At 37.2% G+C, this 27,568-nt stretch overlaps 2 protein-coding genes across 2 annotated transcripts in view; one reads left to right on the top strand and one right to left on the bottom strand.

Moving 5' to 3' along the window:
• SCAF11 (SR-related CTD associated factor 11) overlaps positions 1 to 19,761 on the bottom strand; it is a 176,935-nt gene extending 157,174 nt beyond the window's left edge. Inside the window, exon 1 of the mRNA XM_068190063.1 lies at positions 19,749 to 19,761. The gene's annotated coding sequence lies outside the window, so the exon portion shown is untranslated. The remainder of the gene's footprint in view (positions 1 to 19,748) is intronic.
• Positions 1 to 26,596, top strand: part of LOC137473932 (uncharacterized) — a 28,369-nt gene extending 1,773 nt beyond the window's left edge. Inside the window, exon 2 of the mRNA XM_068190066.1 lies at positions 25,997 to 26,596. Coding sequence (XP_068046167.1) covers positions 25,997 to 26,111 — 115 coding nt within the window. The 3' untranslated portion in view covers positions 26,112 to 26,596. The remainder of the gene's footprint in view (positions 1 to 25,996) is intronic.
• Positions 26,597 to 27,568: the final 972 nt, after the last annotated feature.

Here is a 27,568-nt window from a genome sequence, read left to right on the forward strand (position 1 = left end):
CGAGGAACGCAGGGCACACTCTTTCTCCAATGGGAATGGTGAATGCCTGGTGCCTTTCTCAGTCAATCCCATTCTTCGGGTGTCAGCAGTTCTGTGAAATTACAGTGTACATGACAGAGGTCAAGGTGACCTGTTTGTTGTGGGTTTTGCCAGTGTAGCAAGAGACGTAATGACGTATTCGTAACGTTTTTAGGACTGTATCATCCATTTCAAGGCAAGTGCACGGATTCAGTGCATAGTAGTGTCCCACATGCTCCTGATAAATACAGCAACCATCTTTATAGATGTGATCTGGTTGTCGTGGACAGTACAGCTTTCAAAAATGTTTAAACCAGATTTTTTAGCAAAATAAAAGTTTTACTCTACAAGTGTTTGATTTTTTTTTCTAGAACTGTCCTCATTTTATATGGAAAAAGATGTTGAGGCTTTGTAGCTCATTTATGAGAAGAAAGATTGGTAAAATGCACCCAGGAAGAAAAATGGCTGTATTTCTAATGGCCCCATTATCGGAACTCTGCAACATATGAGTGCAATCTGCACTGCTCCAGAATATTGTGTCTGTAAAATTTTACCCATGCAGTCTGCTTGCTGGTTCAAATGATCTGCTTTTTTCAAGTGGTTTTAAGTAATGCCTCAGTGATTGAATTATAGTTTTCCTGACTTTGTAATTGCTAAGAATGTTCTTGGCAAAACATACATAATGTATTTCATCCAATTTTGAAATGTATTTTGTAATCGGAATAATAAAAGTTAATATTCATCAGTTCCTCCCACTATAGTTTCAACGATTCATTTGTTTTCATTGTCATGCTTTTCTTTCTCTCTTTTTAAAAGTGTTCTTTAGTTCTTTTTCCCCTTTCCTTTGTTTTTCATCCTCCTTATCCCCAAGTCACCCTCATTTTTATACCTTCCATTTATTTGCATTTTATTTTGTTCTTTTGTGTGCCTTTACACATTGGAAGGTTCCTTACAAAGTTTGAGCATTTAGGATAGTTAAGAATAAACTTTTTTACTTTTAGTCTGGAGATTCTGTTCCTGCTTTACGTTTTAAGGCTGTTATAAAAGAAACTGTTAGTTCGTTGTTAGGTGTTGTAAAAATGGAATTGTGTTCAGTGACACAGGTAGAAATTAACTAGAGTTTTCAATTTATTATACAGGGAGGTAATGGGGGTTTTGTAGCTGAAGAACTATGCGCTTCTAAATGTTGGTTTGCAGTGGAGAGCTATCTATAGATTCACACCTCCCTGTAACATCACCTGTCATTCTTCATCCTGTGAATAGTTTCCTTTAAAATTTGATTATTTGTTTTTATATTTAGAAAAAGAGCTAGCTTTCAAGTGCCCATTTTTTCCCCTCATGTTTTAGCAAATAAAAGGCCTTTATAATATGGGAGGTGTTTTTTCCATGCTATTTCTTCCTACATATATAAATAAATCTTGAGAGATACCACAAAACTATCTGTAATGCACATCCAGTAGAGTCATTTATGTTTATGGTTGTATGGAAAGTTATGTGTACAGTAATACTGTAAAAGTCAAGTCTGTTCACAGGGTTTTTAGATGATACTTCCTAAATTGCCTGATGGATATCTAATGAAATATGTAATATATCAAAGTACTCTGTACTAATAGCTACATAACGCTCATTTTGTCTGTGCCTAGTATGAATAATATAAAAATCCCAACAGAGTAGGGATCTGCATCGGGTGAAACCCTCAGTACTGCCAAGACTCTGGGGTAGGATGGTAATGGAGAACAGTAACAGAGACCGGAGAGCTGTGATGTGTCCTGAATGAAACATCTGCACTACTGTCTACATGACAGATGCAGTCTGTCATGAGGAAGAGCTGGAAGTATGGGTGAGTAGGGAAAACAAGGATTCATAGTTTTGCTGCATAGACTCAGTGGTCCACAAAGATGCAGGTGGGGCTAATGGGTTCTGCCATCCTTCCAACCAGTTTGGTTCATGATTCTTACCTCACATGGACTGCCTGTGGCATGCAATTAATGAAATTATACGTTCTGGTTATATGCTTTCTTAAACAAAACTTCCACTGAAGCCAAGAGGTATTACGAGTGCATAAGGAATGCAGGATTGCATATCCTGCCTCTTGGGCTTTGTGATGGTGCGTTGGAGTTACATATTAGACTTGGTTTAAGCCTTAATTTTTTCCCTCTGTGTTTATTCTAGTCTAGTTTCAGTTTTGCAATAAGAAAACAACAAAATCACTATGTTAAAATATAAGCAGCAGTATTCTTAAAAAAATTGTACATTTGCTATAATTATAACTTGGATTTAGGTCGAAAAAAGGGAGCAAGTCTGAGTTTAAAACCATCAGATTATGTTGTAGTACTGCAATAAACTAAAAACAGTGAGAGCTGCATGTCATATGTAGTACTAATAATCTCCAAGAAATTGTAAGCCTTAAATGGACATTGCCAGCTGCTATAAAAATAGTTTTTACTTAATATTTTTAACTCAGTAACATTTTTAGGAGTTTTAAAAATAGTGTTTCTCTGTTAATCTTGATTCATCTTTTCCACTCAGCAAACTCTAAAGTTTTTTTTTCCCTGTGTGAAATTTACATAAGTTTTTAAGGTTGTTGTGTTTGTTTTGTTTTTATTTTCTTTTGTTTTTGTTTGTTTGTTTGTGTTTGTTTTGTTTATTTTTGTTCTAGAAAAGTTTTGGAAATGGTATTTCTTAATTAACTGAAACTCTTGTCATTTTGTATAAGCCATTCCAAATATTTTTGTTTAGATTCTTATGGGAACAAGAGCTACTATTTTTGTTCTTTTACCGTTTGCTGGTGGCAGAGAATATAATTTAAGATATGAATTTGGATTCCCAGAGATGTTATTGCCATTACTACAGCAGCCTGTTCATCAGTATCACTTATTATGTCAGTAGATCTTGGAGGACATTGTTTGTCGACCAAATAAAGCTTCACATCTTTGGAGAGTCACTTGCATTTTTGTGGCTCCCTTAAAAATAGTGTAAGTATAAGAAATTAGATGAAGTTATCTGAGCAGTTTTCTATGCAAGAGATGTATGCAGAAGGGAATAAAACTGGAACAATTGTGTAGTTATGAAGAGATTTCTGTGCTTTACCAGACAGAATAATTGTGTATGCACTACTATGGCAAAGAAAAAGGCCAGTTAGGGCAGGAGTTCAACAAGCACTGTATTTTGATGGATAACAAAGCCCCAGTGAACCAAGAAAATGAGCTCCTCGCTTTGTATTTCTTTTCAAAAATACCATGAAAACAGGTAGCAATAAAAACATATTACAACTGGATCTCTATTCTGTAAATTCATGTGTGTAACTTAGTATGCATTAGCCTTGTTTTGGTAAAATTGCTGCTATTCCTAAACATCCTGGGGACTGGATCCTACTTTGTGGTTGGCAACCATTACCTACTGAACTTAAAATTCTAGTTTTTATCTTCAGTGCATAAAGCACAAGAATTGTTATTTATAGTATCAAAATGGGTCCCTAAAATCTGATACTTTGTGTCTGACAGTGGCCAATAGAGGATTTTTCTGTGGCAAAGGTAGGAAAGAGGATAGGACCATGCAGTTGAATATTTGAGCAATCTGATGTTTAGGATTTGGGATTTACTGAAGCAAAGGTTGTATCCACGTGTTTGTATTTCACAGTTTCTGGTACTCATCCACATGAAATTGTTGAATCACTTTTGGACCCATGTTTGGTATTTATCATAAGCAGTGACAAAGCTTACTTAAGCATTTACAAACAATTCTTACATTTGAAAATTTTTTCCCCAGACTTCTTCCTGATCAGTTCATTTGAGATCTCCATGTTTTGCACAGTAAGAACTGGGTTTTATACACCTTTATTCTACATTGTATGGTTGTCTTTCTTGAAGTCAGAGTCCTAGTCAATCTGAGAGAAACTTCAGTTCCCTTGGATTCCTGTTGTAGAGAAAATGAAGATTGTTCAAGATGTTATAGGTACTTTCTCCTTTGTTAGAGAAGGAAATTTCGACCTGCAGTCTAAATGTCTTTCATAAAATGGCAGCCAGCAGCTTTTACCTTGACTTTTTTTGCAGTTTTTCTGTATTCATGTTGATGTGTGCTCTTCTGCAGGTTCTGAGGAAGGACTTCTCTCTCATGTTTTTAGACTGAGTGTTTGCTGTAGGTCTGAATATTCTGAGTGGGCTGGTGCCCATGTGTAGAAAGTTTGTAGCCATTTATTTTTTAATTTTGAAAGGTGGTTTTTAGTTGGGAATAATTATGACTCAAATTTATAAACCCATTTCTTGTGGGAAGAAAAATCACTCTCCTACCTTAGTGTGTACAGTTTTTTGGTGAATAAAATGAACATCTTTAATTTAGTCAAAGAAATCTTCATGGATAAATTCCTGGCAAAAATTAGGAATGCTTAAATAACCTAGCTTATACACTCTTCCTTGTATGCAAGGAGAAGATTTGAAATAAATGAGTGAACAAAATTATCACATAAATTCTGTGGTAAGGACATTTTTTTAAATATAGATACCAGAGAATTTATGTGCTTGGAAAGACATCCTCCTCCTGTTTATCTCCTATGTGCAGAGCAGTTTTACAGCTCAAGGAGCTGCTGAGTCACACTTTCACCAGACGATTGACAGCCCTGTTTCTACTAAGTACTGCTAGACTTTTTCGCCTGCGTATCAGGCGAGCAGTGTAACGCCCCTTACTTAGGAAATGAAAATATGACACAGCATTATAACTGACCTCACTGAAAATGCTGTGAGCAGCTGAATGGAAATGTGTTTAGGCAGCCATGTAGGGCAAATCAAAATCTATCCACATTAAATTATTTACTGGCAGTGATGACTTGCTATTAAAGAAAGTAATATAGTAGTATTCATTTCAATGTGCTGAACTAGCAGTTTTGCAGTGCAGTTATAAAGAGGAAATTTTGTCTGAATATATGAGTAGTAATAGATCTGAGAGAGACATGGTGCTCTCTTTGGCAATGTTTCCTGAGTTCGGAAAGATATTTACATAACTAGAATAATTAAGTCTAAGCCTAAATAATCTACAATTTATAATACCAGTATATAGGATGTATTGAATAGTTTGTGAGTCCAAAATAAATTACAAGGAGCTGTAAATATTGTCTTCCTCTTTAAAAATGTAGGAAGATTTTGTTGTGGAACCATAAATATGTTCAATACATTTATTTCCCCTTCGTATATGATGTTTTAAATCAGCTTTTCCTTGAAGTATGACAAGCAGATCCCAGTTCACATTTACAGAAATATCTGCAGTTATTTCTTCCTTTAAGTAGTTCGTTTACATTGCTGTTAGAACAGAATTATTCCATAAACAGCACAGGTCTTCATGCTTCATTTAGCCATTCATTTGCATTTTTTGTTAAATGTATAGGTATAATCTTTTAACAGAGGTAGAAATCTACCTTTAACCAATACCAATTTTACTGTCATTTGGCATGTAAATGCACATTTTTTGAGGTTTACTGTACTCTTGTGGTAGTCCATTAAAAGTTTTGTCCTGGCATTCAGCAGGGAAAGAGTGACTGCACTTATTTGGTTGCTGCTGTGGAAATGCTTATTACATCTTTCTTCTGATGGTCTTCTTTGGATTACAAAGAGATTATTATATGATTCAGGTCATTTGTATTTTCCTGTAGCCCATAGGTACCTCAGTTGCCATGTTAGTGAGACATCACTGTGTGGTAAACTTACTCACCTGAATAGTCAAATAGTCTTTGGGTGCATGATTTTGTGCATGTACTACAGTTTTTGCACAACTAGATTTGATGGGTTTCATGTCGCTGTATTTGTAATGGAATATGTTGAAGTAATGTCCCTGGAATTTGACATAGGATTTTGACATGCCATACTGAGAGACATTACATGTTCCTTGTGGTATGACATCACAAAGTATCTTTAAATTGTGCAAGCTATCTGAAGAATTTTAAAACACATATGGTTCTATAAAAAACTAGCATGTATAGAATACAAAACAATGGGTTTTTTAGTTCAACCCATGACTGGCACATATGTGGAACAACATCTATAACTGACACTACAAATTAAGAAACACAGAAAACCTAGAGCGCAGAGTCTCCTTTTTATTCCACATACAGATTTGTACATGCAGACAAGCTTAAGGAGGTGATACTGGCTTCTGTTAATGAATAAGGAAGATACAGGAAGGAATAGAATCCCTTCATCAGAAATGTAACATAACTTAAAATACAATATGGTTAAATATTTTTAAGTAGATGCACTAATTAATGTCAAAATGGGTAATAAATTTAAAAAGGGGAACATATTTTTAGTGGAACCTTGGAGTCAATTGTGGCTAGTGAATAATGTTATGATATACAATTTTTTCCTTTCTGTTCTGTTCTGATTGCCAAGTTATTTTTAATGTCATGTTGGTTTAGAGAATTCCTCAAGGTCATGATCGAATTTGATATGATTTTCTGGTAACAGTGTGAAATGGAAAAGTCTCACAAAGAGACAAAATTGTTGAGATAACATAAAAAAATATGCTACAGGATGACAGAAATGTAGGTTAATTATTATATCAGTGTACTAGAAATAACCATCATTTATACCTTTCTCCCATACTTTACGTTCTTTATTTTAATATTATTGGAATTGTATGTAACAAATACAATTTGTGGTCAAATAGAAACTTGGTGACCCTGACTGTGACCAAAATTATCTCAGAAAGTATAAAAATTTAGAATTTTTTCCTCTTACAGATTTATAAGACAATATCACTGTAGAAAGAATAACTGACCTAAGGAAAGTCATACAAACATGTAGAAAATTTAAGAGAACTGACAGTGTTGCTTTTCCACCCCTCTCTGTCTACATGTAGGCAAGTAATGTTTTTTTCTGTTGTTCTTTGCTGCTTCACTTCTTTCATTCTGCTTCAGGTCCAGGACCATTAGTCCTCAGATCAGATTGGCACATTGCCGAACCTTAATGATACAGAAGAACTGCTCTGTTGTTTTTGATTTTATGAAAAGTTTTGAAATGAAATCTATAGGAAGGCTTGACCAAAAAAAAAAAAAAAAAAAAAAAGTGAGGAGAGAGGTGGAGGAAAGCTCATTAGGAGTCACAGAGAGGTTAGAAATTCATCTAGAGACCAGATCATCACTTTGTTTACTAAATTTCCATTGAGATCCTGTCATGGACCCTATACTGAAGTACACCCTAGGCTGAGTTCTCTCCTAAATGTGTATAATCTTGTTGCCAGTCGCTGGTGCAAGATGATTGTACACCATCTTCCCAAAAACTGAAGGACCATTGAGTGTAAGACTACCTGTGACTGACACAAATGCCATTTGGGCTCATTATTCCCAATGGTCCTTAAGGTCTTTGGAACATAGAATGGGGCCATACTTCTGCATAGCCCTTGTCCTCTCAGTCCTTTGCTGTTGAGCAAAATCCCTCCAAGGCACAAGAGGAAGAAGCACAGGGCAGGTAGGACCTGGGTGCTGGCTGGCCATGAGCTAGTACCAGAGTCACGATGTCAGCCCTTTGCTTGAGATTTGGCTCCTATAAGAAACCTCCCTCTGTAGGTGAATGAGTGGTGAAGTCTGTGTTTTCTATGGGCTCTAGCTGCCCCGCCCAGCTTCCCTGGGACTCCCACCCACACCCTGCCTGTTAAAGCTCATGTCTGGACATCCTATTATTGATTGTGTATGTGGATCTGTATCCAGCTATGTCTCTTGCAGTGTGGATTTGCTGGCTGCCTTCCTGGTGGGCCCTTGAACTACACTACAGACAGCTCTGCATCCTGCCCAGTTCCTGACTGGACCTTGAACTCACATGATAGTCAGCCTTGGCCCTGGTGGTCTTCTGCAGGAGCACCTGGCTGCACCCTCTGGATGGACCATGGACCGAGTTCAGTACCTGTGTCTGGGTCTGTTAGTGAACTGTGACCCTGCCATCACCCTGGCCCTGCCCTGGTGCTGGGGGTGCTGGGGGTCTCTGCTTGCCTGTCTTGGGGTTCCCATAAGCTTCTAGCTCATCCTCCCTTGTGGAAAAACGTATCAGTCTTGTTTCTTGATAGTGCCTAACTTCATTGACCAGCTTGGCAAAAGCACAGCCTCAGACCCAGCTTCTGATCTTCGTGATATATGAATATTTTTCACTCCTAGACAGATGGTACAGCTTCATGCTACGTGGCTGTATCTTTCATGACAACGTTCAGTACATGTAGCAGAAATAAATGTTTTTTTCCAAAATTTTATAGCACTTCATGATACCTTTTGCTGCTGTAAGGATTTTATAATAATATATAAATATATTTTTATTATTATAATATATATATTATTATATATAATATATAATATATATAATATATATAATGTATATATATTATATTATATATATATTATATATATTATTATTTATATTATTATATATATTATATATAATATATATATATTATTAATATTATTATAAAATAATATTATAAATATATAAATAAACATAATAATGTATTTACATAGTATTATGTTGCTCACAGTCAAAGACCTTCACCAAGGATTTGGCCCTAAACCATGCAGTTTATAAGAGAGTTAATAAGAAAAAGGTACTCCCTCTCTGTGTGGAGTCACTACAAGCTTTTGCAGGTAAACAAAATATTTTCTTACTCTTTTCAAACAATCATAAATCCACAAGCTCTAAGTATTGAATAATAATAGTAAGGTGTTACGTTAGCTTATAGAGTGAAAGGCATGCCAGTACATTTATTGTAGCACCTTATTTCAAGTGTTTTTTTTTCCTTATTATTGAATGAATTAAAGAGGGAAAATTCTACTCCAATGGATTAACAGTACTATGCAAACACTTTTATTTTTAAAGCACATAGGGTTGAAGAATTTTAAAATATTGTCTTATCAGGTTTCATGGTTGTGTATGCACAGATAAATAAACACTATCATATGTAGATGATCATTGCTGTATTAGACCATATAATTATTAAAAAATATTCCAGTGGTAGAAGTTACAAATATTCTTGTTTTTATGTGCCTATGAAATGTATGCAGCTGCAATAACCAATCTATGATTCTTTTAAACTTTATCAGAACTTGTATGACTAATTTAACATTTTATCTATCTGTGGATAATGTAGAAGCTAGGCACACAGGAATGCTGAACAGATAATATAATTGGTAGTGTAAATCTGAGTGGGCAGGCAGTTGGATTTCCTTCAGTCAGTTCTTCCTAGCCACTGTCTTTGAAGCTGTAATCCTTCTGAGCCAAGCAAGGTCTCAGGTTCCAAACACACATTAATGTCATGATAAGAAACTTACTGTGGAAAGCTTGTGTTGCACTGGGGTGTTACTGCTCCCACAGCCAAACTGGCTGGGAAGTTTCCTCATTTGTTTCAGTACAAAGTCAATACCTTTCCAGGATAATTTTAAACAACACAAGCTGTTTTGCATGAAATGCCTAAAGAAAGTTCACATGTATTTCATCAACGTCAGCTCTGGGCAGAGTATCTTTCACTAAATTTGTGATCACAAACATCTGGTTAGTGGTAACTGTTCTTGCAGCTGGGCTGAGTTGAGATACATGGTGTCTTCGGGGGTGCAAATGACGGGAAGAGGAGAAGACACAAAGGATGATGGGATCTGCTTTACATTTTTTATGGTCTGACTTCATTCAGTGGGGCATTTATGTCCTGACAACCTGTGGAGCGAGCAGGTTCCTCACAGGCATACAGATACTAGGATCAGGACCCAAGTTCATGTTTTCTTATGCCCAGTGCTGTGTAAAACATTCTAAACTTATCTTTCTGTTTAAATACTCAAATACAAATATTACCTTCTTTACAACTACTGAAGCTGCAAGACAGTGAAGGCTAACAAAACTTTTTGTTTTCTTCTGACAAGCAAACAAGTGTCGCTTATGCCAGACAAGTTTAAAAGACAGAGGGTAAGAACTCTCAAATTTTAGATTATTTTTTTCTAATAATTTTCATTAATTTCTACAATCAGATAGTGTTAATACTGTGCCTAAATATACAGGCAAATAGTTTCCTGAGATGAGCTGGCATAGGCTTTCATAGTGACCTATGCATTCTTAAGTCTAGTATTTCACTGTTCTCCTGACCTATAAATAAAAAAAAAAATTGTGGGCAGAAAGTGATATTCTTGTCTTTCTCATTCCATAAATCTCCTATTGCCAATGGAAATGAAACTTTAAATAACTAACCTGTAGTCTTCCTTTACTGCTTCTGATCTTTATGACAGTATATTATTGAAGAAAATGTTCTATATTTCAGATGTAGTAAATAGTTACAGTGAAATTTAAAATTTATTTATGTGCTTCCAGTTACACAGGAGCTTGGTTAACCAATTAGTCTTTTTTTCTGCATATGAAAAAACTTAACTATTAACTACATTAACTCAATTTTGATGGTCCTTCCCTTTCTTTCCTTCTCTTCCTTTCCTTCCATCTTTCCACCTGACTTTCACACATATTTTCCACTGTTTATGTCTTACAGACCTTTGTTTTAAAGTCCAGCTTGAATGTTTATCAAAATAATATTGTAAACTTTGTCCTTCACAGTTGCAAAGCATGACATACTCTACAGGGGTGACTGTCTCATAACATTTGTGTAAATGGGATGCGGATCTCGACTAACCTCAAATGCTACCGTACAATTGTTGCAAGGCAGAGTCCATACTGAGGCATATTTTCTGCTAATAGACTCATTGACTGTAGTTGATCATAGATTTTATTCCAAACTATCTGTGCAATCCTTCCTCTATTATGACTTCCTGTGCCTGAGCACTTGTGAATGAAATCAGTGACAGAGATGTTATTTCTGTAGAGGAGAAGTGTTTGACACAAGGCTTTAACTTCTTTTCTTTTGCCAACCTTGACAATGCCAGGAAATATTTTCCCATGTAAAGACATAATTAAGTTAAAACCCTTGTTAGAATTTTATCTAGATGGATTAAAAAAAAGGGAACATGGAGTCTGGAGTCCAAAGAGCAGGTTCTGGTTAATTGGAAGCCTAAGGATCCAGTCTCCTTCCTTTGGTGGGTGGTAGTAAAGTAGTTATAATAATTAATTTGTTCTAACACTGTAGCTAAAATTCTTCAGAGGGACAAAATGTTACTTTGAAGAATGAGGTAAATACTTTATCCTAAAATGTTTTGTCTGTGGAACAAATAGTTATTTTTGCTAAAATTTGTTTAATTTTGTCTTGAAGCAAGTTCTTATAGGTCTTTACTATAGTATTCATATACAGCTGTTAGGCATTAACAGTCATGAATGCTGTGAACAATCATCTTGTTATGCTTTCCTCTTTTTTTTTAAGTTTTTGCTTCTGGAGCAATTAAAAGTTTTATTGAAGGTTGCATTAAAGGAGTCACAGAAAACAAAGTAGCTCTTAAAAGACATCTAGTTCATCCTCTGTTCTCAGGGCATGGATGACTAAATCATTCTTGGCAGAGATTAGTATGGTTCTCCCTTTGTTGTAATTTAAGTCCACTACTGTCTGGTCTCTCTGCAGTCACCTTTTACACATCTGAAGACCATTATCATGTCTCCCTGCAGTCATCTCATTTGTAGGTGGTAAAGATCCTGGTCCTTTCAATGTTTCCCAGGCTCAGGGAGCTCTCCCTGTTTTCCTCTGTTCTCTCACCATTTGATTCCTGGCTTACCTGGAAATAATGCTTCAGAATGAAGATAGTACTCCATCTGAACAAAGTCCTTCTACTGACCCTTTCTGAGGATGGTATTTACTTTTCTTGCAACCTTGTGACATTGCTGACACATGTTCTGTGACCCATTGCCATCTCTGATCCCATTTCTAGAACTGCTGTCCATTCATCTCTGTCTTATATTTGTTCAGTCAGTTATTCCCAAGTGCTATGCTTTAGATTTGTCCACAGTGAAACATATTCCATTTGTTTAATGACCACATGCATCTTATTTTGGTAATGCATCCTCTCTAATTCTTCATTCATCCTTCTGAACTCAAATCCTATGGTCTGCATAGGTCTCACAGCTTTTCCAAGCACTGTGTCCTTTGCAAACCTGGTATGAGTGCTAGTAATTCCATTGGGCAAACCACTAATGCAACTACTGAAAGTGCCATACCTGTGAAAAGTAAGGTAAAATGGTATGGAATGTCCTGGCCAGTGACTCTTCATTACTGCAGCTCACAGGACAGCTGTGGTGTGGAGAGATGATTATTCTACTGACAGGCCATGACTTGAGCGAGCTCAAGTGAAATTGTGTCAAACCATTCCAGATCTGGGAAGGTCTGAGTCTCTTCAACAACAGTACTGATGAAGGTCCCCATAAAGCCCAAAGCCAAAATGACAATAGCCTGAAGCATCAATGGCTCTTCCACAGAACCAGGAGTTATATTTGTTCTGGTCCCTCTGTCTTTATGCTTCTGGATGTAGAAATCATCTCTATATGATCATACGAGAACTTAAAAAATAAACTCATAATTTAAACTGTTTTGTGAAAAATTAAATTGAGTTTCTCTAAAAAATAAAAAAGGCATGCTTTAGTGGGGGGAACAAAAAAAGAGTTAGAAATGGAAGCAGAAAGTAGAAGTATTGTTGGGACAAACATTCAGAAACTTGAGCTGTGGTGCTCAGAGTAAACCATGATGTTTAAGTTTTCCTATTCATGGAAAATCTTGTTAATTTTTACTTTTGAAAACATAGATTTAATTTTCCCCCTCTATAAATGGCATGTTTCATTAGGAAATCGTATTGTTCTCAAAAAATATTGATGAGGTTTTTTTCACTTTCATCACTGCTTCTCCATGAAAATAAGCCACCAGATATATTTCAGTTCCAGAGTAGTTTTCTTTGAATTTCATGTGTTTTAAACTACATTTCTGTTACAGTTGTTTTTTTCAATAACTTCCAATAAATAGATACTATACAAGAATGGTCTTTTGACAACATATTTTGTTGTGAAAACTGCCTTTCTTTTTTAGAGCTTCCTGTAAAATCTTTCCTTATCCAAACTCATGATAACGATGAATTTGCTGTTCTTGCTAACAATTATTGCACTCTTTTCCAAGGCCAGTTACAAGAAAATAAATATTTTAAGCTGTATGTGCACTTACCCTTTCTGTCATTCAGCTCAGCATATGAAACAGTTGAGATCCACAAGGAAACATTTTAATATGTTTTGCTCTCATCAGCCTTGAAATTAGCTGCAAAAATAATACACACTTATACTTAACTCCTTTGTTATAGGCATGGCATGACAAGATTCCTGAGACCAAACTCAGATTTTTGCAAGGGCTCTTTAAAAGTACTTGCTCATTTAAAGGAAGTAAAGTTACCAAAAACCACACCTGCTATGTATTGCATGGTTTCTAAAGTACAGCTTTTGAAAGGGGATAAGACATGGAAAAATTTCCTTAAAAAATGATGTGTCAACCAGATAATTTTCCCTTAAGATGTAACTGATTCATAGAGGCAGATTCTTGCTGCTCTGTTACTCAGTGAACAACAATACAGCCTGATGTAAAGCATTGGTTTGCTTTACATTGATATTCTTCTTGTCTGAGTGCCACTGCATTGTATCAGCACAATAAAACCAGAATCATCCATAGTATCTTAAACATTAGGATAATTAATACATTATTTTGGGCATAAAAATACTGAGTTCTTGCACAGGCACAGTTTGAATGGATTGACCTGGATTTAACTCAAGGTTTGCTCAATACAAGACTAGTTTGAAAGAGAGCAAATGTAATTACCAAATCAATGACATATGACCACAACAGAAGCATATTTGATGGAAAAAGGAAATTGAGAAATCCAAGACAATAAGATAAGGCAGTGGTCTCTTCATGGTTTATTAAAGTTAGGAAATGTGTAACCTAAGGGACTAACTTGCCCCATATTTTTGTAACTCTCATTCAGAGCTGGTATTTTGCATTTTGCAAAAATGCAGTATTGTTACTTGAAAAGTTGAAACTTAAATGAATATTTTTCTTTTCTTTTTTTTTTTTTTCACTTTGTGATGTATAAATGAAAGTTCAGACTTATTTTTGTTGTCGCTTTTCCATCTTTTACCCCAAAACCCAGATATTGTTTGGACTGGAACATTCTTTTCTACTTGTTCCTGAGTACCAGGTGCTTTTGACTGACTGAAAAGCATGAATTAGTAGTAACTGAAGGGTTAGGCCTGACTTTGTTAGCCCATATGAGACTAGCCCACCATTTATGGTATTTATGCCTTTTATGGCATCTGTTCATGGGGTGAAAGGACTGACTTACACAGGCTTTTTTCACCTGCCTCCAACTTTCTTCTAGCTGTAAATATTTATCCCCCCACCTAGCTCCAGTCTCCATCAGAACTGAATGTCTGGCTACTCACTAACATTATTCTGCCAAAATTACTTGTGTGACTTTAAATACTTCCTAGTGGGAGATTAAAAAACAAATTAAAAAAAACCCTGAATCAAATTTGACAGAACTGGGTCAGAAGAGACTATGCATGCAGTGGCACCTCACCTGGGATGGAGGCCTGAACGAGCAGCTTGGAGAAGCCTGGACGGAGCACCACTGACTCTGAATGTGCCACAGACTGAGAAGTTTGTCTGACAGGCCTTTCTTTAAATCTAGCCTCACCTTCAGTGCGTTTTTCAGTTAAGAAAATGGTGTGAGGTGACAGCAGCATCAGTGAAATAGCATCAAAAAAACATCTAACGGAACAAACATTCCCAAGAAAAGCAGGTATTTTTAGTTGTAATTTTTAGGCTTTGGGGTGGGGAGGGGATAAATTTGTAACCTATTTTAATGCCTGTGATTAACTTGTCTTTGGAAGTCACAGCTACTGCTAAAACCATGATGACTTCTCACCTTCACTGAAGGTTTTCTTGGAGCAGTTTTTCACACCTCTGCACAGCTGCTCCCCAGCCACTGGATGGTATTTCTCGGGAAGTCAGTCTGTGCTAAGAAGATAATGCCAGTTCAAGGAATCCTGCCTCCTCGATGCGCCTCCTGCTCATCTCTCAATCCTGCCCCTACAGCAGAGTGTATTACCCTCTCCAGGCTTTCTTGTGACCTAGACCCTTTCTGCAATTCACCTCCTCAAAGAGCCTCAATAACAGCTCCATGAGGATTGATGTGGGGGCAGCAAACTGGTGTGGTGAAAGAGGAGAAACCCAGGTCTCTTAAACAGGTATTGCTGTGGAAGCCAGTGACAAGTGAGACAACCATTGAGACAATAATGTCTAAAATTACTGTAGAATAAATATGTTAAAATATTCTAGAAATTATTTGGAACATTGAAGATGACTGGGTACAGGTGGGACTTTTTTCCCCAAATTTTCAAAGACAAATTGTCTGAAAATATGCACATTTATTATGCTTTCTGACATGACAAAACAAGAGCATCCACATTTTGTCTTTGACCTTGAGATCCAAAGAAGACTGTGTATCATGTATTAAATCTAATTATTGTGGTCACTTGCATTTGAAATTTTCTACTTAGAAGCATAAGAAGTAAAGCATTGAATTATCATTTTAGCATCTTAAAAAATTGCTCTTATAAAGCAGCTGTTTTGACCTGGCCAAGAGCATGGGAACCGCTGCAGCTTTGTTCATTGGCGAAAGTCATGTCATTTCAGGTAAAGTTTTAAAACCTGTATAATCTGGGCAACAGTGAATTCTTTTGAACAGTTTCTTCCTGTATTTGTGAAGCTCCTGCTGCAACAGAATTCCAGTAATCTGAAAGTGAGAACATTTGCGATCACCTATAACATGAGCAATAATCATAGTTCAACTGACCAAACAATGATTTGTAGCATTCTGTGTAGAAAAGATTACTAACAGGCAAGAGACCAAAATATTTCAACCATCTTAAAATATTTCCAAGAAAAGATCTGATTTTAATAATGACTATGCAGTATGTAGGAAACATGAATGCTAGAGGTTAAGAGATCAGCAAAGAGTTCTCAGCAACACCAATTTAACACAGGAAGCATTGGGAAAGTCTAAGATTAAACTGTTCTGCTAAAGCCAGAACGGAAGCTGAGGCAAGAAAAAGAAAACACGGGTTCCTAAATATGATGACAACTCTGTGCCAGGAATATAAGCCACAATAGTTGTAAAACCTAGGTACAAAAAGTTCATTATAGATTCTAGAAAGTAAGTCAGAGTTGGTAATTGTGTCACCATAGATTAATCTATTTCCCCTTTTGATTAAAAAGTCAAGGGAGTGCAAATGCAATCAGATAAAGCACATGGTAAATCACATACTCAGAGCACCCCCTTTAATGGAATGTGTCAATGAATTCTTTTCAGGTTAGACAGACAAGCGGTTTTCTTTAAAGTATTTAGGCACACAGGTAAAATATTGCAGTTTTAAGTGAAAAGAAAAGCAAGTTGTTCTAACTTGCTTAGATCTAGGACACACCAACTGTTTAAGGAAGCTGAGGAAAGTGTCACGATCATCTCTGTGCTTTCAAATGTGGAGAAGTACGAATGCTGTGAGAAGTTGAATTCTCTGGCTTTTACTCAGGAAAGCTCTCAAGCACGTTCTTATTTTTAAATTCAAATATTCCAACAAAAGTCATTGGTGGTGACTCAATAACTTGCAATATCAAGTTGTTAAAATGTTTCATGTTTTGGTTGTTTTCATTATCTTGCGTATGTGTTGTAGGTTCTCCTACTGCAAAGCAGCAAGCTGCTACATGTCTCTTGTAACTGTGGGTACAGAGGAATTTACAATGTAAGCGTTTTGTTTCATATTTTGTTCACTATGTGCCTCCACCTCAAATCTTTGCTGTAGATTCATTGTAGCACAGAAATACTGCGGAACTAACAGAAATTCAGTGAAGGGGATGGGGGATAATACTTCTTTATTGTTGAAAGACATTTATTTGTGGGAGATTTATGGAGCAAGAGCAATTTATCACAAGTTTTATTGCTTTGCATGTGAGGTTGGGTAATGATTTAGTGAAACTCTATTGTTTGCTAACTGGAGTCATGGCATTTTATAAAGGAGAGGGACCTTTTATGTAGTAATACAGAAATAGTCTGGCTGTCATATTTGTAAAGGAAATAATCTACATTCATTTCTTAATAATAAGGGGGCTTGAGGTTATGCAAGTACACCAGTGTAAGATGGTGTTTAGCTATTTAAGAGACAGGTTATTGCATTATTTTTTCCCCTAGTTCTTCCTGTTTTGTTCATAGTAGTTTTAGCATTTGTTTGCACTTACAGCCTCCTGCTTCTAGAGACAAAGAAATTATTTTTGAGATGTAGCCAGTTTACTGCTGCAGTATGTAAAACTGTGGTTTGCTTATATTTTAGTGCAGCCTCTACCCATATTCTGTGTTCAGTTAATATTTTATGAAGAAGAATAACATCCTCTTCTCCTTCATTGTTTCTGTTGATTCTGTGTCTTGGGATTTTACCAGGAAGAGAGGCTCCAGTTTAAAGTCAGAGTTAGCAACTAAGGGTTTCAAAAATACAGGCTAAGTAATTACCACAGAAGTGGCCAGAGCAGCTAGTTTGACTGTGGGTATAAGATTTTCCAAAATTTTCCTTTAAGCAGTGGTTCTGGTTACAGCTGACTGTAATAATCACAGTTAATACTGATTTTCTTCATGGCATCCTGTTTGCAGCATCTGGACAGGCAGAATCCTGATTTCTGCCAAGGACTTCCAGGCAACACAGTAACAGGCAAATGCTAACACTGCTGTCAGTAACAGAGAGATTATCACTATAATTTAAAAGACTGCAAGCTGAGAATAGGTTGATTTATATTGTTGGACTTTTCCTTAAAAATACAACAGAAAGTAAATTCTGATCCAAAATCTACATAGTTGGTTTCTGCATGTTGTTTTGATGCAGCAAATGCTTCTAGATGTACACAACTCTAAAACTTGTCTAGATGTACACAAGTCTAAAACACTTTATTAAATAGTGTGCCAAAAATCAGTACAAACCTTACTATTTAAAAATTTTTTTTCCTCTGAATATTTAAACCGATTCAGAGTGGCCAGCTCTGATATGCTTCTGATCATCTGCTAGTCTGCATTGGGATGTTCTGTGTTGGGGCGCAAGAAAGGGATTTTATTTTACAGTCTGGAGAAGCAGCTGCAGTCTTTCAAAATATGGAAATTTGAATCACTGCAGCCTGTAAACTCTACATTTTGTGACACAAGAAAGGATGAATAAACTGCATCCTCTGTGCATACCAGGCTTAGGTGCAATAGTATTTGCTGGAATTAGAATGCACCTTCTCTTTACTCTTTCTGTAAAAAGTGTGTTTTGTGATTTTTATGCCTCCAATAGCACATTATTTACTATTCTTTGGAAGTTACCTTGCTTTATAAGTGTTCATGTTTTCTTTTCTTCAACTTGGAAGATGCTGATGGATTTTAAATTACTTGTCTCTAAGGAAGGAAGCCAGTTAAAAGCCAGAGACTCTTGATCCATCTTTCACACAAACATTATGATGTTATCCCTGTGTCTTGGAATGAATAATATCAAATAAACCTCTTAGATTTTAGGATGCTTTTGCATAAGGAGGGGTAAGATTTGAGGCGTGTGCCATTACTGCTGATGAGCCACATAACACAAGCTGGGTTTAAAGTTCCTCCTGCTGCTGGTGACTGGTGGCTCTGGAGGTTGGGCTGTTACTTCAGAGTAGCTGAATGAGCCAGTATTTCAACTTTGCTTCTGATGAGGAGAATGCTCAATATTTGTGCTGAGTATTTTACCAATACGAACCTTTGTTGATTTTTTCTTAAAGAAATAAACTGTTTACAGTTATCTCAAATTTGTAAGAAAATGTTCTGATTTCTCGGTTCTTCACAACTATTGAATTGCTTATGTATTTAGTTAAAATTAGCTTCTTAGCTTGATCAGTTCTGTTATCATTGCACATATTTGCATAGTAATGGTAAGTGAATGCAAATGGGAGCATGACAACACCCAAACAAATTTAAATTTTAATTTGTGTGAATCCTGTTTGGAGGTTTGGCCTGGCGTTGTTCAAAATGCCGTGCCTCTGAATCAGGAGCGATAAACTTACAGAGGGTGCTGGAAATAATCCATGGACATCTTGTTCTTATTAGACATGGGCTAAATCATTCTGACAGATTTCAAACCTGCTGAAATATTGTTCATTAAAATCTTGATGTTGATTTCAGCATTACTGAGAGCACATTTTACTTATATCTTTAAGGATGACTATCAAAAAGGGAGAAGACAAGTATATATGATGAAAAACAATGTGAGAAAAGAGTCAGAGAGCTGACAGTGTGAAAAAGAGACACTGGAAAAGCAGCAGAGAAAAAAATCCCAATTTTTGTAGTTATGTCTATTTAGGACTGAGACGGTGCCAAATCTTGGACTTGGAGGCTGTTCTGTCCTTAATACATTGCACATGATTGTCTGTAGCTAGAAAAACATTTTTTGTGGTTTTAAAAAATTTGAATTATCCTTATATGAAATAACATAAACTATGAGTTTAAATGACAGAGTAAAAAGAAATTAAATTCATTTGGTAAGCACTCAGAGAGTTTAAAAATCCCTTAGGTTCACAAAAGCTCAAAATCTATAAGGTTCATGTATTCCCAGAGTAGGACACCAAATGAAGTTATTTCCATGTGCTTTAATTAAGTTTTCATCCGACTTTCCCTATTTAGCTAAGAGATTCTCCTTTCAAGACATGTTTGGATTAAGTACAAGATCCAAAATACCCATTGACAGTTCCTATGCAATCTAGACAGAAGTTAGCTAAGGAGAGAGATTATAAAACCTGGGTAACTTTCAAAGGTACAAGACCATGTGCAGTTGAGTATTACTATGAATGTTTCTTTCAGTAGCTATATCTTCTTCCAGGTAGGCTCATTTGCCTTTTAGGATCTGAATTTTTATCCATTGGAAACATTTATTGTGTCTAAGCTCCAGAGAGGGTGGTCTTTAGTGTATTCCTTATCATGAAATTATCTCCTGCTGTCTGCCTGTAAGTAATTCCCCACTCAACAGGGCTTTTTAGTTTGTTCCTCAGGCATGCCGGTCTCCACCCATCTTAGTACCTTAACAGACTAACTGTGTCCATTTTTCAGACCTTGGACTGCTACTGAGTGCAGTGGAGCTGTCTCTAAGTGTTACCTTTAAAAGGCTTGTGGTGCTCAAACCTGCAGCTGCCATGTGTCTTCTAGGTGAGTAATGCCTGACAAGTGGGTGCCAAAGCAGGGGTGTGTGTGGAGTTAGATAGTGAAACAAGCTGATGTGAATAGTCAATATTAGTAGACTCTGATAATCTAGAGAGATACCATGGGGCTGGGTGAACACAAGAATGGCTGTGCTAGGTCAGAGCAAGGATTCATACAACCCAGAATGGTGTCTGTGATACTTATCTGGCAGGGAGGCGTTCTGATTGTGAAGGTGGTTTTTGAGATGGAGCCTCATTACCAGCACTTCAAGTAGCCTGACACCTCCAATTTCCTCAGATCCAGGGAACTTGATTTTAAAATTTGTGATGTGGGAGATTGTTTTTGTTCTTTATCCTGAATTAAAAAAAATATTCCTACCTCCAAACTACCAGTAAACTCAGGTGAATGCCTTCATTTAGGAAAAATTTAGGAAGAGGTGACTTGGTTGCCACTTAAGTCCATATCAACTTTTAGCTTCTTTGATGCCCTTTGCAAAGAATTCCACCCATTTAATGAGAACTACACCTTTTATTTCAGTTTTAATTCTTATTTGGAACTTAATTTGATAGTGCTAATTTTTGAATTGGTAGATGCAGTACAAATTTGGTGCCAAATGACCCTCTCTATGACATTTGTGATTTTACACATTTCTGGCACATTCCTCAGTCATCTGTTTCTCTGACTAGAGTCCTGAGCCATTTGATAATTTCTTTATTTGGAGCCATTTCAGACTTCTGATCACCTGCCCTTGCTCTTCACCACTTTTTATTTATCATTATTTTATTTCTTATTTTGTTTAGAGCCCAATTTCTTTATTCAGCTTTGGAGGTATCTCTGGATTGTAGGTGGAGCCTCCCTCCAGTCAGAAGTCTTCCTTAGTGTTATTAGCCTGTTTAGACAAAAATGATATGTAGTGAGTAATTTTTCTTAGGACACATTTATATATGTGCATCAGTGTGAGTATATGTGAGTACTTGAGATTTGCTTCTCTACCTGAGTACCTACCATGGATAACACAAAGCTGTTTACACATTACTGTACTTGGAGCAGGTTTGGAAGCTCAGGTGTCCTGCTTTCCTGGCCAGTATATGACCCAGTATGTGACTGGAGACTCACACAGGCTCTTTATCACACTAAAATTACAGGATTATCATTTAAGCCATATACAGTGTGATTGTTTCAGGGACACCCTTACTGCAGCATGGCTTTGCCTCCTGCTTCAGGCCATCTCTGAGACATAGCAGAGGTGGGTTTGTGTTTGCTTGGGATCTGGGAGCACTTTTCTTTATAATCTGCAATTGCTAAACTATTGCGTAACAGGACTCCTTCTCCAAGTGAAACATCTGCTGCAATACCTCCTCCATTACTTACTCCTGTAGTAGGGAGTGTGTGCATGTGCCACACAGCACTAGGAAGTGTGCCTAGAGGCACTGCAGGTATCAGAGGCCATGGGTCATAGAGCAGTTCATGGTGACTTTGGATCACGTGCAGGCGATAGACAGCGTACTGAAGAACTCTGCTGACAAAGGCATAGGTGCATACAGGATTAGGGGGCAGGAAAGACAGAATCCTAGGATTTATTTGGGACTGAATAAGTGTACAAGGTTAACTTGAGCTCCATGAGATGTTGATGATATTGCACAGAAAGTTGTTGAGCAGCAATTACATTGTCATCATCGTTATCGACATCACACAGAGCTGTCAACCTGCGTAAGAGGTCAACAATATCCTAGGTGCTTGATGTGGACATACTAGGAAATAGCTATTTCACTAGAAACTGTCTCTTTGGGTTCACAGAGGTGGTATTACAGCTATTCCTGTGTAATTCATGGACTTGGGGAGCAGAGTGATTTAGAATTGACTAAGCCTCTATGTTAAGGTCACTCAGAAAGTCTCTGACAGAGCCCAGGAGTGACACCTGACACCTGCTGCCTAGAGTCCCAGCATCATAACTGGCCACCAAACTAACTTCCCTTCCCTTCCCTTCCCTTCCCTTCCCTTCCCTTCCCTTCCCTTCCCTTCCCTTCCCTTCCCTTCCCTTCCCTTCCCTTCCCTTCCCTTCCCTTCCCTTCCCTTCCCTTCCCTTCCCTTCCCTTCCCTTCCCTTCCCTTCCCTTCCCTTCCCTTCCCTTCCCTTCCCTTCCCTTCCCTTCCCTTCCCTTCCCTTCCCTTCCCTTCCCTTCCCTTCCCTTCCCTTCCCTTCCCTTCCCTTCCCTTCCCTTCCCTTCCCTTCCCTTCCCTTCCCTTCCCTTCCCTTCCCTTCCCTTCCCTTCCCTTCCCTTCCCTTCCCTTCCCTTCCCTTCCCTTCCCTTCCCTTCCCTTCCCTTCCCTTCCCTTCCCTTCCCTTCCCTTCCCTTCCCTTCCCTTCCCTTCCCTTCCCTTCCCTTCCCTTCCCTTCCCTTCCCTTCCCTTCCCTTCCCTTCCCTTCCCTTCCCTTCCCTTCCCTTCCCTTCCCTTCCCTTCCCTTCCCTTCCCTTCCCTTCCCTTCCCTTCCCTTCCCTTCCCTTCCCTTCCCTTCCCTTCCCTTCCCTTCCCTTCCCTTCCCTTCCCTTCCCTTCCCTTCCCTTCCCTTCCCTTCCCTTCCCTTCCCTTCCCTTCCCTTCCCTTCCCTTCCCTTCCCTTCCCTTCCCTTCCCTTCCCTTCCCTTCCCTTCCCTTCCCTTCCCTTCCCTTCCCTTCCCTTCCCTTCCCTTCCCTTCCCTTCCCTTCCCTTCCCCTCTCTTATGCATTCTACTGTTCTTCTGAGAAGAAAACAAATCACTTGTAGGGAACACAGAGGCACATGCTGATGGTTCATGGAGCTGGTTAGAATCATTCTTTCAGTGATGAAAGAGTCCCTCTAAGCACGTCCAAATCTTATTGCTTTCATAGAACACTTTTACAAAATAATGGATCAGTTATATTATTTGTCTGAGAAGAGAAAGGGCTGTCTGGTTTTCATTTGAGGTAGAAGGAAATGAGCTGTCACAACATTTCTTGGGGACAGCTGATTTAAAACCTAGGTAATTAAAACTGGAAATTAACTGGAATAGATGTTCTCAGTTTAGAAATGTATTTATTAATAGAACACTAGGGCTGGGATCTATAGCCATAGCTAACAGAAGTTTCATGTGTATATTTGTTGTGACATTCCTACTCACTGTTATCAAGTACAAGCAAGGCAACTTTCTGGTCAAGTATCTGTAATGTAACTATGAACTAATTAGGGTAAAATAGTGTACTGAACTGATATCAGTAGAAGGATGTCTCAGATTTTCTTGGTTTGGGGGTTTGCTCACCTGTTGTTTTAGGTAAAGACAAGGAAGAGATGGAGAAAAGGAAATTCACTTTAATCTTTTCCAGAAGAGGAGAGGTAATGGTTTCATGTCCCACAGCTGTCCCAGACAGAGCAAATCGCTCTGACTTCACCTCAGGGATGTCAGGATAGAAGCTGGAGCTGCATGGGTGCTGGTCCCTCTGCCACTGAGGTCCTATGTGGTGGTTGTCAAAGGAAACTTTTCAGATGGAACTCGTCTTTAGATCTGTGTAATGAAGTGCATTAATGTAATGTGGTAACAGAGCTAATTTCTCCTGGGAGGCTCTGGTACATTTGGAAAGATACTGTGCTCCTTTACCGATGTACCTCTTCTCTGCCCACCTGAGATTAGAGTGAGAATGGCCATGATGATGACAAGGAGACAATTTGAGGTGTATAACCCCACGTGGAAGCTCCTTCTTCTGTGTATGCAAAGGAACAGGGGCTAAAATTAATTTCTCATTGGAGTAAACTAAGAAGGTAAGGACATGAGACTTTGTATCTGAATTTGTCTATTTCAGTTTGCAAGTATATTGAGTTATGAATAGGAGTGTTCAGATGAGGTTTTTTTTTCCAAATGCACTATTTCCTATACAACACCACCATTCTGTTTTGTACAGTTGTTTGAAACCAGTAGAACTGTTGTTGAATAATGAAATAAAAACATTGCTAAATTAGCTGCAGATTGATATGCCTTTCTGTGAGCAAAATAACAGGTGCTACTGTGGTTCATGGCAATCAGTTATCAATGCCTACTAATATAGTATCAGGGGGACCTGTGAAAATGCCAAGGAAAGTTTTGTTTTGTTTTAAATCTCATAGTGAAATTCCCAGTAGGGGAGCTTAAGCTAGAAATCCAGAAGTACCTAGAAGCAACTTTAAACAATGAGCAAAAATAATAATAATAAAAAATAAACTATTTGTGTTTCATGTAGATGAAAATCAGTTTATCTGTTTTTTTTTCCCAAAGTACATAATCTCCAGTAATATCCATCTCATTACAGTCATTTAACCATTTCTAGGTGTGAAAGTACATATTTATTATGGTCTGTGTGACTCTTTTTTGACCATGCATACAGAATAAGGAATTTAGCTCTCAAAGCCTTACAACGTCTGGTGCTAGTGAATACATGAGAATAATGGTGCTAAGAAAATTCTCATCCTTTCTTCACCCATGGCCTCTTTATCCCCTTTTGAGTGACTAGTGTGAACATCATTGTCCACATGTATTCATGCACAGGAGCTTTTAATCTCAGCTTTTCTGCACTGAGTTGCTGTGCATATGTGGACACACAGTTGTGGTCATGTTAAAAGATGATGAAATGACTTCTGCTTCAAGTATTCTCCTGCCATTTACTCTTTTCTGCAGTGTATTCACATAAGTGGTCTTTCCAACTTGCTTTATTTTATAATGTGTAAGCACTTCCATCACGCTATTGAAATTATTTTTTGCTTTATATTGAAAGACTATGTATAAGATGCATAGGTACTAGTGGTTGTTGGTTACTGTTTTTCAAACAAGTTTTATATATATATATATATATATATATATATATTTCAAGTCACATAATCATTAATGTCTGCCTTGAGCATCATAATCTGCTAGTGTCGAAATAGAAAACTGCATGTTTATTCTTGTTATTCTTGCAAAACAGTAATAAAGGAGAATAACTACCAAAAATACATTGGAACACAGAGAAAGATGTAGAATCAAAAGATATTCTCAGCCATGTTTATAAAAAAATTACTGGATTGAACTTAAGGATATGTTCATGTATGAAGTGAGAGATACATTAGTTCTGAAGAAATTTAGTAATTTGTGTTTTATGAATAATTTTCAGAGCATAAATTATATGGTTCATGGGTCAGACTGATTTTTTTTGCATTATGATTAAAACTATCTTTTGGATGGTTTGTGACTAAGATCTTTCAGAAAATATTTTGCAAAATGAGAGTTGTTTTTAATTTATGCAAGATGCCTAATCAAAATAGTGTATAATATACCTCTGAATGAAATAAGGATGTAATATTTTTGGAAGCAATTGCATATTTATTAAACAAAAATAATTTGCCTTATTTTTTGTCTAAACATTTATTATTTTCATCTCATTTTCCAGAGACACTTCATTACAATGCTGGTTGTTTTATTGCTACTGCAATATTAAAAAAAAAATCTCCTGTTACTTATAAATAGGAACTTAATATGGGTTATAGTTCCGACCAAAATTGAACGTAAACTCTAATTAGAATATGGCACCTCATATACGAAATTATTAAGGTCACTTATGATCTTATGAAAGAATGACCTGTGCATTCAAGAGAAATGGGAAAGGGCAAAGGCAACACAGCTTGTTTTTCTACTGCACCCCATTTGTAGGCAGCAGTATGCCGACGAATATACAGTAAAAAGAAACAAAGTCTGAAAGTTAATACCCCAGGCGCCAAACACATGTCTGTGAAAGAGGAATGCCAGCAGACATTTTTGTGTGCAGTACATTAATTCCTAATGGGCTCTTTCTCTTTTACAAAGGTCAGATCATTGGATGGAAGAGAATCCCATATCAGCAATGTATTACCTGCCTTGCTGTGTTTGGAGTAATGGCATAGCTGGGTTTCCTTGCTATGGGGTTAACACCCCACAATAAGTGATTAATATTTCTGCTGGTAAGACATGAACAGCTCAACAGGTCAATCCTGTTAATGCTGGCTGTGTATAAATTGGATTTTTTTTACTGCCAAAGTGTTCTCGACCTCAAAGTTCTGGGTGTCCCTAGAAGGATGGGATGCTGAGGAAGATGCCTGCACAGGATCATACCCCATCTGGAATTTTATTCATATGGCCCTAAATTTAATATCCGCCTTTCCTTTTTAATTGCTGGTGATGTGATGGAAAACATAAGTTTGATAATTTTAGTCTCTGAAGCTGGGGTGTAACACAGTCATGAGGTGTGAAATCAGTGCAAGCCTTGCCATCGCTTCCAGTGAATTTTGTCATGGGAGAAATCGAGCCTGGGCAGAGACAGTGAAAGGGTAAATAACATACACTCAGGAGAGAATGGAGTGACTTTGTAGATGGCCGTGCTGCTCCTGAACAAACGCACAAATCATGGCCAACTGCAGGGGAGGTTTCTGGCTATGGCCATGTGTCCAGCAGAGACCACCAAACCCACACCTGCTTCAGCCACCAAACAACTGAGAAAATGTGTTGGCACTCACAGCTGAAATCATACAACAATCTGAGAGGTTGAAAATAATAAGCAAGTCCTTGAACCTTTGCCTCTTTTGGGACAGCTTTTCCTTCTAAATCAAGGCTCCTAATTTAGATTTTGGACTATTTTGTACTTCTGGTTTCATATACAAACAAACAACTATTTTACATATAACTGTATGACTTCAGTTTGCAAATCAGATATGTCAGCATTCCTCTTGATTTCAAAAGTATTTTTTTCTCAACTAAGAGCCACAAAATTTCATAAAGCATGTTTATGCAGGATTTAAACTATGATCAACAGGTAGTGTAACAGTATTAGGTTAACTTTTGTGAAGGGAAGCAGAGTGGAAGAAGAGTAATTGAGACTGGAATTTCTCACTGCCTTTGTTATCCAAATATTTGACAAAAATAAAGCTGATCTTTTTATAAGTAAGTAATTTTTTCCAAGAAGGAGGTTGGTAGTATACAGTGCTACTGAATTTGTGTTTCAATGACCCCTTAAGTCTAGATTTCTATACAAATATGTAAACAGTTTATACAGCTTGTTAGCATGATGTGAGTATTATAGATATTGCATAGCCATGTTTATTATTTATCTTCAGATTTTCCTTTAACCTTTTCAAAACTAACTGAGAATCTTAAATGGTAAATGTAACAATTTTATGATTTTTACTGAAACCTCACTGTTTTGTACTGTGCAGTGAGAATAGAAGTTATAAAGAGTGTAATAAATATACAGTCATCCTAGATATTTTGAGTCAGCTGTGTCTTATTGACTCTAGCTATAACTTTAACTGTGAAAATTTTAAGGGAGGATGAGAAAAGCAGATTCTGGAATTTCTATCGGGTATCTTTTTCTCACCCATCATCCCTTTGTGAAAGAATGAAGTG

Source organism: Anomalospiza imberbis, chromosome 5 (genome assembly GCF_031753505.1).
Source record: "Anomalospiza imberbis isolate Cuckoo-Finch-1a 21T00152 chromosome 5, ASM3175350v1, whole genome shotgun sequence".
Taxonomy (NCBI): Eukaryota; Metazoa; Chordata; class Aves; order Passeriformes; family Viduidae; genus Anomalospiza; species Anomalospiza imberbis.